This window comes from Eucyclogobius newberryi, unplaced genomic scaffold (genome assembly GCF_026437365.1).
Source record: "Eucyclogobius newberryi isolate DKJ021-1_F unplaced genomic scaffold, fEucNew1.0.hap1 SCAF_4, whole genome shotgun sequence".
Lineage (NCBI taxonomy): Eukaryota > Metazoa > Chordata > Actinopteri > Gobiiformes > Gobiidae > Eucyclogobius > Eucyclogobius newberryi.
The window spans coordinates 41,221,533-41,235,901 of record NW_027316056.1 but is presented as its reverse complement, the minus strand read 5'-3'; the positions used below and the strand labels follow the sequence as shown (position 1 = coordinate 41,235,901).

The following is a 14,369-nucleotide window of genomic DNA, read 5'->3' as shown; positions in this document are numbered from 1 at the left end:
GAACACACTCATTCACCTGCAGAACACGAGGAGAACATGCAAACAGAACACACACATTCACCTGCAGAACACGAGAACATGCAAACAGAACACTCATTCACCTGCAGAACACGAGGAGAACATGCAAACAGAACACACTCATTCACCTGCAGAACACGAGGAGAACATGCAAACAGAACACACATTCACCTGCAGAACACGAGGAGAACATGCAAACAGAACACACACATTCACCTGCAGAACATGAGGAGAACATGCAAACAGAACACACATTCACCTGCAGAACACGAGGAGAACATGCAAACAGAACACTCATTCACCTGCCGAACATGAGGAGAACATGCAAACAGAACACACTCATTCACCTGCAGAACACGAGGAGAACATGCAAACAGAACACACTCATTCACCTGCAGAACACGAGGAGAACATGCAAACAGAACACTCATTCACCTGAAGAACATGAGGAGAACATGCAAACAGAACACACTCATTCACCTGCAGAACACGAGGAGAACATGCAAACAGAACACTCATTCACCTGAAGAACATGAGGAGAACATGCAAACAGAACACACTCATTCACCTGCAGAACACAAGGAGAACATGCAAACAGAACACACTCATTCACCTGCAGAACACAAGGAGAACATGCAAACAGAACACACTCATTCACCTGCAGAACACGAGGAGAACATGCAAACAGAACACAAACACACAAACGGCCCTCGGGTCATTGACCCCTGAACACGTGACGTGTTTCAACGTCTCTTTAATCCAGAGGAAGAATGTTCTAGAGTTCAGGAGCCTCTGGTTTTAATCCAGACCTGAGACAGTTCAGCCTCAGCCCCGCGGGCCGTTTGTCCAGAGGATTAAAACGCACCCGCTTTTAAAGTTCTTTAATTCTGAAACAAGAGCCCTCCACACCGCACGGTGGCGGTAATGCGCCTTTACCCGCGCGTCAACTGCAAATAAACCAATAGATCCACGCAATAAACACGGAAGACGCGGCTCTGAAGCGTGGAACTGTTATGTTCTGAGGCTCCGTGACGGGTCAGGGACGGGTCAGGGACGGGTCAGGGACGGGTCAGGGACAGGTCGGTGATGGCGGCGCAGGCGGAGCTGTGCGCGCTGGACCCGTTCCCCGCAGGCTTCTGCCCGCTGGACGCGCTCTTGCCCCAGGAGCAGCTCCAGACTCTGCTCGGGGAGGAACACGGAGCGGACACGGAGCTCCAGGCCGCGCTGCTCTTCACTCCACACCGGGCCGACAGCACCAGAGCCCGGGGAGTGTTTCTGCGATGCACCGGGACCGAGCTGGAGCCGAGAGGAGCCGCGGGCCCCGGAGCGGGACGCACAGGTCAGAGGTCAGAGGTCAGAGAGCTCCATGGAGATGTTGGAATGTCCCACAGTGTGGCATTAAACATGGCGTGATTGTTACATTCCTGGTGCTTTTTATTGCAACAATATCTTTTCACTTTGATAATCGATGAATCTATTGATTATTCTTTCCATTGATTGATTAGTTCAGATTGTTTTGTAGTAAAGTAAAAAGTAAAGTAAAATAAAGCTGAGCTGGACTTCCTGGTGGAGCAGATGTTTGTGTAAATCCAGATGACAAACTCCATAAAAGACCATTATATCAATAGTATTAATAATAATATTAATAATATTAATAACATGTCAGTTATGAATCGATCGCCTCGTTTCAGTGCAACTTAAAAACATAAACCTGACATTACCGAGCGCTCGCCTCTTCATAGACCTGACCTGTAGATGAGCTGCACTGTGGAACATTCCAGTAACGTATAACATCACCATGGAGACAGAAAAGTTACACAGTGCAACTGCACTCAGGATACTACAACTGTCTAAACCGGGCCTAAACCAACCGGGCCTAAACCGGGCCTAAACCGGGTCTAAACCGGGTCTAAACCGGGTCCTGGTCTCTCCTCAGACGGGCTGCTGCAGCTGTGGGTCAGTCCTCTCTTCCTCCGTCTTCATCCGGACCTTGGTCCTGGTTCGGTCCGGACTCTGGAGCCGGTCAGTCTGGACCGGGTGGTCCTGGGTCTCAGGGGAGGATCTGGACTCTGTGTCCAGGATCGGAGCCTGTTACCTGGGCTGCTGCAGCGCAGTGGGCCCCTGACGCTAGTGGAGAGGGGCCAACCGCTGGTGCTCACAGACTCTGCACATGTGCGTTCTTTAAGGCCATTGTCCTTTATTATGTCAGTATTTGTTTCATCGATGGATTTGTTTTACAGTCGTTTGTCGCTCCTCAGACTCTGGATGTCCCGGTCCTGGTCCCGGTCCTGGTCCTGGACTGCAGTCCTGTGTCCAGGGGCCGGGTCACGCCTCAGACCTGTGTGCTGATGACCGACTGCTCTGATTGGCCCGACCCTCTGCAGACCCCGCCCCCCGCGCCCTTTCAGCCAATCAGCCTGTGTGTCTCGGACTTTGCGGTGATGTCAGAGGGTCTGAATGGGCGGTCCCTGCTGGAGCGGCGTCGGCTGCTGGAGGCGGGGCTTAACGGGGTCCTACAGGTGAGAAGAAGAAGATTAACCCTGTTTTGTGTTCTCAGGAGGTCTCAGGAGGTCTCAGGAGGTCTCAGGAGGTCTCAGGAGGTCTCAGGAGGTCCTGGTGTCCCCCCTCCTCCCCTTTCGTCCTCCCTCTCGTCCTCCCTCACTCTCTGTTCCTCCCTCTCAGGCTCTGGAGTGTGGCGTGGACGTCCTGGTGTCCCCCGTCCTCTCCTCTCGTCCTCCTTGTGCCTCGGATCACTCTCTGTTTCTCCCCAAACGCCTGATGCTCAAACTGGGCCTCTGCGACGCTCAGTGGGTGCGCCTGTCGTCGAGGGGCGGGGCCAGGGAGCGCCTCGTTTCCGTGGCGATTGCGGACGGTCAGGAGGAGGGGCTCATCTCTACGACGCTGTGGTTCAACCTGAGCGAGGGAGAGCCACTTCCTGTCAGCGCCACCTCCCTGCGAGTCAAGGTAGTGCAAGAGTCCACGACCAATCACTGCGTTTACATTCTCTTTGTTTACATTCTCTTTGTTTACATTCTCTTTGTTTACATTCTCTTTGTTTACATTCTCTTTGTTTACATTCACTGCGTTTACATTTGTGAGTGCTGACCTCTCTGCGGCTCCGCCCTCTTTAGCGCTGGCTTCCCGAGTGCTAACCTCTCTGCGGCTCCGCCCTCTTTAGCGCTGGCTTCCTGAGTGCTAACCTCTCTGCGGCTCCGCCCTCTTTAGCGCTGGCTTCCTGAGTGCTAACCTCTCTGCGGCTCCGCCCTCTTTAGCGCTGGCTTCCTGAGTGCGTCCCCGGGCGGTCCGAGACGCTCGCTCTGTCCGCGTCTCCACCGTTTGCGTCGCAGTTGCACCTTCAGCCTGTGGAGGCGCCACTGTACGACTGCAGCGCCCTGAACTACGATGCCGTCCTGACAGAGTTCTTCACCACGCCCAGGTATGAACACGCCCACTAACACGCCCACTAACACGCCCACTAACACCCACACTCTGGTACAAACATGCCCAGGTTTAGAACACACCCAGGTTTAGGACATGCCCATGTACAAACACGGCCACGCCCAAGTATAGGACACGCCCAGGTTTAGGACATTTAGGACAAGGGTCTGGTCTCAAAGGGCCTGGTCTCAAAGGGCCTGGTCTCAAAGGGCCTGGTCTCAAAGGGCCTGGTCTCAAAGGGTCTGGTCTCAAAGGGTCTGGTCTCAAAGGGTCTGGTCTCAAAGGGTCTGGTCTCAAAGGGTCTGGTCTCAAAGGGTCTGGTCTCAAAGGGCCTGGTCTCAAAGGGCCTGGTCTCAAAGGGCCTGGTCTCAAAGGGTCTGGTCTCAAAGGGTCTGGTCTCAAAGGGCCTGGTCTCAAAGGGCCTGGTCTCAAAGGGCCTGGTCTCAAAGGGCCTGGTCTCAAAGGGCCTGGTCTCAAAGGGCCTGGTCTCAAAGGGTCTGGTCTCAAAGGGTCTGGTCTCAAAGGGTCTTCTCTTCTCTCAGGCTGGTGTCGGTGGGAGACCTGGTTTCAGTCCCGGTTCAGAACCATCCAGACCTGGTCCAGTCCTCACATGGGGTCTTCAGGTACGTCCGGTCTGTTTTACACGATCTGTGCCACGTTCTGACTCGAGACCCCGTCAGATAAAGGAGCGGTCAGTGCAGTCCGAAGCCCCTCCTCTGTGACCTTTAGTACAGGTCATGGTCTGATCTCTCTGTTCTTGTGTCCTTCAGGGGCCATGGTCTGATCTCTCTGTTCTTGTGTCCTTCAGGGGCCATGGTCTGATCTCTCTGTTCTTGTGTCCTTCAGGGGCCATGGTCTGATCTCTCTGTTCTTGTGTCCTTCAGGGGCCATGGTCTGATCTCTCTGTTCTTGTGTCCTTCAGGGGCCATGGTCTGATCTCTCTGTTCTTGTGTCCTTCAGGGGCCATGGTCTGATCTCTCTGTTCTTGTGTCCTTCAGGGGTCATGGTCTGATCTCTCTGTTCTTGTGTCCTTCAGGGGTCATGGTCTGATCTCTCTGTTCTTGTGTCCTTCAGGGGTCATGGTCTGATCTCTCTGTTCTTGTGTCCTTCAGGGGTCATGGTCTGATCTCTCTGTTCTTCTGTCTTTCAGGGGTCCGGTCTGATCTCTCTGTTCTTGTGTCCTTCAGGGGCCATGGTCTGATCTCTCTGTTCTTGTGTCCTTCAGGGGTCATGGTCTGATCTCTCTGTTCTTGTGTCCTTCAGGGGTCATGGTCTGATCTCTCTGTTCTTGTGTCCTTCAGAGGTCATGGTCTGATCTCTCTGTTCTTGTGTCCTTCAGGGGCCATGGTCTGATCTCTCTGTTCTTGTGTCCTTCAGGGGCCATGGTCTGATCTCTCTGTTCTTGTGTCCTTCAGGGGCCATGGTCTGATCTCTCTGTTCTTGTGTCCTTCAGGGGCCATGGTCTGATCTCTCTGTTCTTGTGTCCTTCAGGGGCCATGGTCTGATCTCTCTGTTCTTGTGTCCTTCAGGGGCCATGGTCTGATCTCTCTGTTCTTGTGTCCTTCAGGGGCCATGGTCTGATCTCTCTGTTCTTGTGTCCTTCAGGGGTCATGGTCTGATCTCTCTGTTCTTGTGTCCTTCAGGGGTCATGGTCTGATCTCTCTGTTCTTGTGTCCTTCAGGGGTCATGGTCTGATCTCTCTGTTCTTGTGTCCTTCAGAGGTCATGGTCTGATCTCTCTGTTCTTGTGTCCTTCAGGGGCCATGGTCTGATCTCTCTGTTCTTCTGTCCTTCAGGGGTCATGGTCTGATCTCTCTGGTCTTCTGTCCTTCAGGGGTCATGGTCTGATCTCTCTGTTATTGTGTCCTTCAGGGGCCATGGTCTGATCTCTCTGTTCTTGTGTCCTTCAGGGGTCATGGTCTGATCTCTCTGTTCTTCTGTCTTTCAGGGGTCCGGTCTGATCTCTCTGTTCTTGTGTCCTTCAGGGGCCATGGTCTGATCTCTCTGTTCTTGTGTCCTTCAGGGGTCATGGTCTGATCTCTCTGTTCTTGTGTCCTTCAGGGGTCCGGTCTGATCTCTCTGTCTTTTGTTCTTCAGGGGTCATGGTCTGATCTCTCTGTTCTTGTGTCCTTCAGGGGTCATGGTCTGATCTCTCTGTTCTTGTGTCCTTCAGGGGCCATGGTCTGATCTCTCTGTCTTGTGTCCTTGAGGGGTCATGGTCTGATCTCTCTGTTCTTGTGTCCTTCAGGGGTCATGGTCTGATCTCTCTGTTCTTGTGTCCTTCAGGGGCATGGTCTGATCTCTCTATTCTTGTGTCCTTCAGGGGCCATGGTCTGATCTCTCTGTTCTTGTGTCCTTCAGGGGTCATGGTCTGATCTCTCTGGTCTTCTGTCCTTCAGGGGCCATGGTCTGATCTCTCTGTTCTTCTGTCCTTCAAGGGCCATGATCTGATCTCTCTGTTCTTCTGTCCTTCAGGGGCCATGGTCTGATCTCTCTGTTCTTCTGTCCTTCAGGGGCCATGGTCTGATCTCTCTGTTCTTGTGTCCTTCAGGGGTCATGGTCTGATCTCTCTATTCTTGTGTCCTTCAGGGGCCATGGTCTGATCTCTCTGTTCTTGTGTCCTTCAGGGGTCATGGTCTGATCTCTCTGTTCTTGTGTCCTTCAGGGGTCATGGTCTGATCTCTCTGTTCTTCTGTCCTTCAGGGGCCATGGTCTGATCTCTCTGTTCTTCTGTCCTTCAGGGGTCATGGTCTGATCTCTCTGTTCTTGTGTCCTTCAGGGGCCATGGTCTGATTTCTCTGTTCTTGTGTCCTTCAGGGGTCATGGTCTGATCTCTCTGTCTTGTGTCCTTCAGGGGTCATGGTCTGATCTCTCTGTTCTTGTATCCTTCAAGGGTCATGATCTGATCTCTCTGTTCTTGTGTCCTTCAGGGGCCATGGTCTGATCTCTCTGTTCTTGTATCCTTCAAGGGTCATGATCTGATCTCTCTCTGTTCTTCTGTCCTTCAGGGGCCATGGTCTGATCTCTCTGTTCTTCTGTCCTTCAGGGGCCATGGTCTGATCTCTCTGTCTTGTGTCCTTCAGGGGTCATGGTCTGATCTCTCTGTTCTTGTGTCCTTCAGGGGCCATGGTCTGATCTCTCTGTTCTTGTGTCCTTCAGGGGCCATGGTCTGATCTCTCTGTTCTTGTGTCCTTCAGGGGCCATGGTCTGATCTCTCTGTTCTTGTGTCCTTCAGGGGTCATGGTCTGATCTCTCTGTTCTTGTGTCCTTCAGGGGCCCCGTGCTGTTCTTCAGAGTGCAGAGGGTGTGTTCAGCCAAAGACGAGTCGACGGGGGCTTTTCTGTGCGACAGAGACCACACCTCGCTCTACATGGTGACCACAGACCCCTGAGGACCATCAACGTCACCTGTAACACGGAGTCCACATGTGCATCTGCTTTGTGTTTCAGGGCGCGGCCACTAACAGCCCCGCCCCCTTTGTGTGTGTGGGCGGGGCCTCTCTCTGGAGCCGTGTGGACCCTCCAGGACTGAGCCCCAGTGTGGAGCGTCTGTGTGCGATCATCGCCCCCCATCTGAAGCACAGGTCTGACCTGATGGAGTTTGATGGAGTTGATGGTGTTGATGGAGTTGATGGAGTTGATGGAGTTTGATGGAGTTTGATGGTGTTGATGGTGTGTGATGGTGTGTGATGGTGTGTGATGGTGTGTGATGGTGTGTGATGGTGTGTGATGGTGTGTGATGGTGTTGATGGTGTGTGATGGTGTTGATGGTGTTGATGGTGTGTGATGGTGTGTGATGGTGTGTGATGGTGTTGATGGTGTGTGATGGTGTGTGATGGTGTGTGATGGTGTGTGATGGTGTGTGATGGTGTGTGATGGTGTGTGATGGTGTTGATGGTGTTGATGGTGTGTGATGGTGTGTGATGGTGTGTGATGGTGTTGATGGTGTGTGATGGTGTTGATGGTGTTGATGGTGTGTGATGGTGTGTGATGGTGTGTGATGGAGTTTGATGGTGTGTTGATGGTGTGTTGATGGTGTGTGATGGTGTTGATGGTGTTGATGGTGTTGATGGTGTGTGATGGTGTTGATGGTGTTGATGGTGTGTGATGGTGTGTGATGGTGTTGATGGTGTTGATGGTGTGTGATGGTGTTGATGGTGTGTGATGGTCCTGATGGTCCTGATGGTCCATCTTCTCTCAGAGCTCTGGGCGTCTGCTCTGTTTTACTCTGTGGTTCTGGAGGAAGTGGCAAACTGACTGTGATCCGAGCTGCCGCCCGCCGCCTGCACCTGCACCTGATAAAGGTGAGGCCCGCACGCCGTCCCGCACGCCGTCCCGCACGCCGTCCCGCACGCCTTCCCGCACGCCGTCCCTCACGCCATCTCGCACGCTGCCCGCACATTGTCCCGCACGCCGTCCCTCGGGCCGTCCCGCACATTGTCTCGCACGCATGCCGTCCGTCCCGCACACCACAACGTCACACACGCCATCCCGCTCGCCGTCACGCACATTGTCCCGCACGCCGCCCGTCCCGCACGCCCCCACGCCGTCCCGCACGTTGTCTTGCACGCACGCCGTCTCCTCCTGACGTGTGCGTGACCTGCAGGTGGACTGCGTGTCGCTGTGCTCAGACTCTCTGGCCGCTGCAGAGGTCAAGCTGCTGTGGGCGTTGGACAGGTCAGAGGAGGTGCGCCCGTGTGTCCTGCTGCTGAGGAACCTGCAGCTGCTCCTCAAGGCCAGCGCAGACCATCAGGGACGACTGCAGAGCGCTCTGGGACAACGACTGCTCCGACTGTCCAGCAGGTGAGGGCAGACTTTACCTTCAGACCTTCTCTAAACCTTCAGACCTTCTCTAAACCTCAGACCTTCTCTAAACCTTCAGACCTTCTCTAAACCTTCAGACCTTCTCTAAACCTTCTGACCTTCTCTAAACCTCAGCCCTTCTCTAAACCTTCAGACCTTCTCTAAACCTTCAGACCTTCTCTAAACCTCAGACCTTCTCTAAACCTTCTGACCTTCTCTAAACCTCAGACCTTCTCTAAACCTCAGACCTTCTCTAAACCTTCAGACCTTCTCTAAACCTCAGACCTTCTCTAAACCTCAGACCTTCTCTAAACCTCAGACTTTACCTTCAGACCTTCTCTAAACCTCAGACCTTCTCTAAACCTTCAGACCTTCTCTAAACCTCAGACCTTCTCTAAACCTCAGACTTTACCTTCAGACCTTCTCTAAACCTCAGACCTTCTCTAAATCTCAGACTTTACCTTCAGACCTTCTCTAAACCTCAGACCTTCTCTAAACCTCAGACCTTCTCTAAACCTCAGACTTTACCTTCAGACCTTCTCTAAACCTCAGACCTTCTCTAAACCTCAGACTTTACCTTCAGACCTTCTCTAAACCTTCAGACCTTCTCTAAACCTTCAGACCTTCTCTAAACCTTCTGACCTTATCTAAACCTCAGCCCTTCTCTAAACCTCAGACCTTCTCTAAACCTCAGACCTTCTCTAAACCTTCAGACCTTCTCTAAACCTTCAGACCTTCTCTAAACCTCAGACCTTCTCTAAACCTTCAGACCTTCTCTAAACCTTCAGACCTTCTCTAAACCTTCAGACCTTCTCTAAACCTCAGACCTTCTCTAAACCTCAGACCTTCTCTAAACCTTCAGACCTTCTCTAAACCTCAGACCTTCTCTAAACCTTCAGACCTTCTCTAAACCTCAGACCTTCTCTAAACCTCAGACCTTCTCTAAACCTCAGACTTTACCTTCAGACCTTCTCTAAACCTCAGACCTTCTCTAAATCTCAGACTTTACCTTCAGACCTTCTCTAAACCTCAGACCTTCTCTAAACCTCAGACCTTCTCTAAACCTCAGACTTTACCTTCAGACCTTCTCTAAACCTCAGACCTTCTCTAAACCTCAGACCTTCTCTAAACCTCAGACTTTACCTTCAGACCTTCTCTAAACCTTCAGACCTTCTCTAAACCTCAGACTTTACCTTCAGACCTTCTCTAAACCTCAGCCCTTCTCTAAACCTCAGACCTTCTCTAAACCTCAGACCTTCTCTAAAACTTCAGACCTTCTCTAAACCTCAGACCTTCTCTAAACCTCAGACCTTCTCTAAACCTTCAGACCTTCTCTAAACCTCAGACCTTCTCTAAACCTCAGACCTTCTCTAAACCTTCAGACCTTCTCTAAACCTCAGACCTTCTCTAAACCTTCTCTAAACCTCAGACCTTCTCTAAACCTCAGACTTTACCTTCAGACCTTCTCTAAACCTCAGACCTTCTCTAAACCTCAGACCTTCTCTAAACCTTCAGACCTTCTCTAAACCTCAGACCTTCTCTAAAACTTCAGACCTTCTCTAAAACTTCAGACCTTCTCTAAACCTCAGACCTTCTCTAAACCTCAGACCTTCTCTAAACCTCAGACCTTCTCTAAACCTCAGACCTTCTCTAAACCTTCAGACCTTCTCTAATCCTCAGACCTTCTCTAATCCTCAGACCTTCTCTAAACCTCAGACCTTCTCTAAACCTCAGACTTTACCTTCAGACCTTCTCTAAACCTCAGACCTTCTCTAAACCTCAGACCTTCTCTAAACCTCAGACCTTCTCTAAACCTCAGACCTTCTCTAAACCTCAGACTTTACCTTCAGACCTTCTCTAAACCTTCAGACCTTCTCTAAACCTCAGACTTTACCTTCAGACCTTCTCTAAACCTCAGACCTTCTCTAAACCTTCAGACCTTCTCTAAACCTTCAGACCTTCTCTAAACCTCAGACCTTCTCTAAACCTCAGACCTTCTCTAAACCTCAGACCTTCTCTAAACCTCAGACTTTACCTTCAGACCTTCTCTAAACCTCAGACTTTACCTTCAGACCTTCTCTAAACCTCAGACCTTCTCTAAACCTCAGACCTTCTCTAAACCTCAGACCTTCTCTAAACCTCAGACTTTACCTTCAGACCTTCTCTAAACCTCAGACCTTCTCTAAACCTCAGACCTTCTCTAAACCTCAGACTTTACCTTCAGACCTTCTCTAAACCTTCAGACCTTCTCTAAACCTCAGACTTTACCTTCAGACCTTCTCTAAACCTTCTGACCTTCTCTAAACCTCAGACCTTCTCTAAACCTCAGACCTTCTCTAAACCTCAGACCTTCTCTAAACCTCAGACCTTCTCTAAAACTTCAGACCTTCTCTAAACCTCAGACCTTCTCTAAACCTCAGACCTTCTCTAAACCTTCAGACCTTCTCTAAACCTCAGACCTTCTCTAAACCTCAGACCTTCTCTAAACCTTCAGACCTTCTCTAAACCTCAGACCTTCTCTAAACCTTCTCTAAACCTCAGACCTTCTCTAAACCTCAGACTTTACCTTCAGACCTTCTCTAAACCTCAGACCTTCTCTAAACCTCAGACCTTCTCTAAACCTCAGACCTTCTCTAAACCTTCAGACCTTCTCTAAACCTCAGACCTTCTCTAAAACTTCAGACCTTCTCTAAACCTCAGACCTTCTCTAAACCTTCAGACCTTCTCTAAACCTCAGACCTTCTCTAATCCTCAGACCTTCTCTAATCCTCAGACCTTCTCTAAACCTCAGACCTTCTCTAAACCTCAGACTTTACCTTCAGACCTTCTCTAAACCTCAGACCTTCTCTAAACCTCAGACCTTCTCTAAACCTCAGACCTTCTCTAAACCTCAGACTTTACCTTCAGACCTTCTCTAAACCTTCAGACCTTCTCTAAACCTCAGACTTTACCTTCAGACCTTCTCTAAACCTTCAGACCTTCTCTAAACCTTCAGACCTTCTCTAAACCTTCAGACCTTCTCTAAACCTTCTGACCTTCTCTAAACCTCAGCCCTTCTCTAAACCTCAGACCTTCTCTAAACCTCAGACCTTCTCTAAACCTCAGACTTTCTCTAATCCTTCAGTGTGGTGGTGATGGCGACCGTCCCTCAAGCTGCAGACCTCAGTGCTGCTGTAGCGCCTCTCTTCCTCCACCAGGTGTCGCTGCAGAGCCCCGAGGAGCCTCAGAGGACGGCCATGCTCCAGGGCCTCACCCAAGACCTGGACCTGGGACCAGACGTGGACCTGGACCGACTCTCCAAAGTCACAGCGGTGAGACACGCGGGAGGGCATCTGACACATGGTGGGAGGAGCATCTGACACATGGGGGAGGAGCATGGGAGGAGCATCTGACACACAGGGGGAGGAGCATCTGACACACACGGGGAGGAGCATGGGAGGAGCATCTGACACACAGGGGGAGGAGCATTGGAGGGGGAGGAGCATCTGACACACAGGGGGAGGAGCATTGGAGGGGGAGGAGCATCTGACACACACGGGGAGGAGCATTGGAGGGGGAGGAGCATGGGAGGAGCATCTGACACACACGGGGAGGAGCATTGGAGGGGGAGGAGCATGGGAGAGCATCTGATGTGTTGTTTCTGCTCAGGGCTGGTTGCTGGGCGACCTCTGTGCTCTGGTGGCTGAGGCGAGTCGAGAGGCGCTCCACAGACTTCTGCACATGTGGTGAGCCTCACTTCTGCTGTCGTCCTCTCTGGGCTCCTCTGGGCTCCTCTGTGTTCCTCTGGGCTCCTCTGTGTTCCTCTGTGTTCCTCTGGGCTCCTCTGTGTTCCTCTGGGCTCCTCTGTGTTCCTCTGGGCTCCTCTGTGTTCCTCTGGGCTCCTCTGTGTTCCTCTGTGTTCCTCTGGGCTCCTCTGTGTTCCTCTGGGCTCCTCTGTGTTCCTCTGGGCTCCTCTGTGTTCCTCTGGGCTCCTCTGTGTTCCTCTGGGCTCCTGTGTTCCTCTGTGTTCCTCTGGGCTCCTCTGTGTTCCTCTGTGTTCCTCTGGGCTCCTCTGTGTTCCTCTGTGTTCCTCTGGGCTCCTCTGTGTTCCTCTGTGCTCCTCTGGGCTCCTCTGGGCTCCTCTGTGTTCCTCTGGGCTCCTCTGTGTTCCTCTGTGCTCCTCTGGGCTCCTCTGGGCTCCTCTGTGTTCCTCTGGGCTCCTCTGTGTTCCTCTGTGTTCCTCTGGGCTCCTCTGTGTTCCTCTGCTCCAAACATGTCGACTCCCAATGTTTAGTCAAGTGGCACTTTAGGAAAAAAAGTTCAGTGGAAAAAGTCCAGGTTGAGTTCCAGGTTGTGTTTTGTCTTTCTGATGGACTCTGTGTTTGTCTCAGTCCCGGTCGCTCGGAGGACGAGCTGCTTCTCTGTGGAGTTTGTGTCCAGCAGCAGGACTTCAGCTCAGCGCTTAGGACTCTGCAGGACGCTCAGGGACGAACTGTGGGAGCGCCAAAGGTCACAACTCTTTCAAACTGTCCCCCATGTGTCCAAACGTTCTTCACACGTGTCCAAACTGTCCCTGCACGTGTCCAAACTGTCCCTGCACGTGTCCAAACTGTCCCCGCACATCTCCAAACTGTCCCCGCACGTCTCCAAACTGTCCCCGCACGTCTCCAAACTGTCCCCGCACGTCTCCAAACTGTCCCCGCACGTCTCCAAACTGTCCCCGCACGTCTCCAAACTGTCCCCGCACGTCTCCAAACTGTCCCTCCCGTAGATTCTCCTGTAGACCCTCCCGTAGACCCTCCCGTAGACCCTCCCGTAGACCCTCCCGTAGATCCTGCCGTAGATTCTCCCGTAGATCCTCCCGTAGATCCTGCTGTAGATTCTCCCGTAGATCCTCCCGTAGACCCTCCCGTAGACCCTCTTGTAGATCCTCCCGTAGACCCTCCCGTAGATCCTCCTGTAGATCCTTTGGGTGTTACTCTCTCCTAAAGTGCTGTTTGGGTTCAGATCCCGTGCGTGCGCTGGGACGACGTGGGTGGGCTGCATCACGTGAAGCGGCAGATCCTGGACACGGTCTCTCTGCCTCTGACCCGACCCGAGCTCATGTCTCTGGGCCTGAACCGGACCGGGCTCCTGCTGTACGGGCCCCCGGGCACGGGCAAGACCCTGCTCGCCAAAGCAGTGGCCACCGAGTGCAGCATGAACTTCCTCAGGTTTGGACTGGAACACACCGGAGCCCAACCCAGAAAGGACAGAGGTTTAGACCGGGGTTTAGACCGGGGTTTAGACCGGGGTTTAGACCGGGGTTTGGACCGGGGTTTAGACCGGGTTTAGACCGGGGTTTAGACCGGGTTTAGACCTGTTTGTCACATACACTTGACTTTTTCAGAAAATTGATTTGATAAAACTGCTCAGACACAATGTGAAATCCTCTCAATATTTGTAACAAAAACAAAGGTCTGAGCTCCAACCTCCCCTCAGTTTACAACAGACTCATGAAACCTCCCCTCAGTTTACAACAGACTCATGAAACCTCCCCTCAGTTTACAACAGACTCACGAAACCTCCCCTCAGTTTACAACAGACTCATGAAACTTCCCCTCAGTTTACAACAGACTCATGAAACCTCCCCTCAGTTTACAACGGACTCACGAAACCTCCCCTCAGTTTACAACAGACTCACGAAACCTCCCCTCAGTTTACAACAGACTCACGAAACCTCCCCTCAGTTTACAACAGACTCACGAAACCTCCCCTCAGTTTACAACAGACTCATGAAACCTCCCCTCAGTTTACAACAGACTCATGAAACCTCCCCTCAGTTTACAACGGACTCACGAAACCTCCCCTCAGTTTACAACAGACTCACGAAACCTCCCCTCAGTTTACAACAGACTCACGAAACCTCCCCTCAGTTTACAACAGACTCACAAAACCTCCCCTCAGTTTACAACAGACTCATGAAACCTCCCCTCAGTTTACAACAGACTCACGAAACCTCCTCTCAGTTTACAACAGACTCATGAAACCTCCTCTCAGTTTACAACAGACTCATGAAACCTCCCCTCAGTTTACAACAGACTCACGAAACCTCCCCTCAGTTTACAACAGACTCACGAAACCTCCCCTCAGT

General features: G+C 51.8%; 1 protein-coding gene across 2 annotated transcripts in view; it reads left to right on the top strand.

Annotated features, from left to right (window-relative positions):
* Positions 1–1,002: 1,002 nt before the first annotated feature.
* Positions 1,003–14,369, top strand: part of pex6 (peroxisomal biogenesis factor 6) — a 22,505-nt gene continuing 9,138 nt past the window's right edge. The window contains exons 1-14 of one of the 2 annotated variants that reach the window (XM_072462952.1): positions 1,003–1,357; positions 1,955–2,190; positions 2,277–2,537; positions 2,701–2,982; positions 3,291–3,454; positions 3,999–4,079; positions 6,729–6,828; positions 6,905–7,038; positions 7,656–7,758; positions 8,061–8,257; positions 11,382–11,568; positions 11,906–11,982; positions 12,628–12,745; positions 13,244–13,449. In XM_072462952.1, the coding sequence (XP_072319053.1) occupies positions 1,105–1,357; positions 1,955–2,190; positions 2,277–2,537; positions 2,701–2,982; positions 3,291–3,454; positions 3,999–4,079; positions 6,729–6,828; positions 6,905–7,038; positions 7,656–7,758; positions 8,061–8,257; positions 11,382–11,568; positions 11,906–11,982; positions 12,628–12,745; positions 13,244–13,449 (2,399 nt within the window). In that variant the 5' untranslated portion in view covers positions 1,003–1,104. The remainder of the gene's footprint in view (positions 1,358–1,954; positions 2,191–2,276; positions 2,538–2,700; positions 2,983–3,290; positions 3,455–3,998; positions 4,080–6,728; positions 6,829–6,904; positions 7,039–7,655; positions 7,759–8,060; positions 8,258–11,381; positions 11,569–11,905; positions 11,983–12,627; positions 12,746–13,243; positions 13,450–14,369) is intronic. The other variant, XM_072462951.1, reaches the window with a different exon arrangement.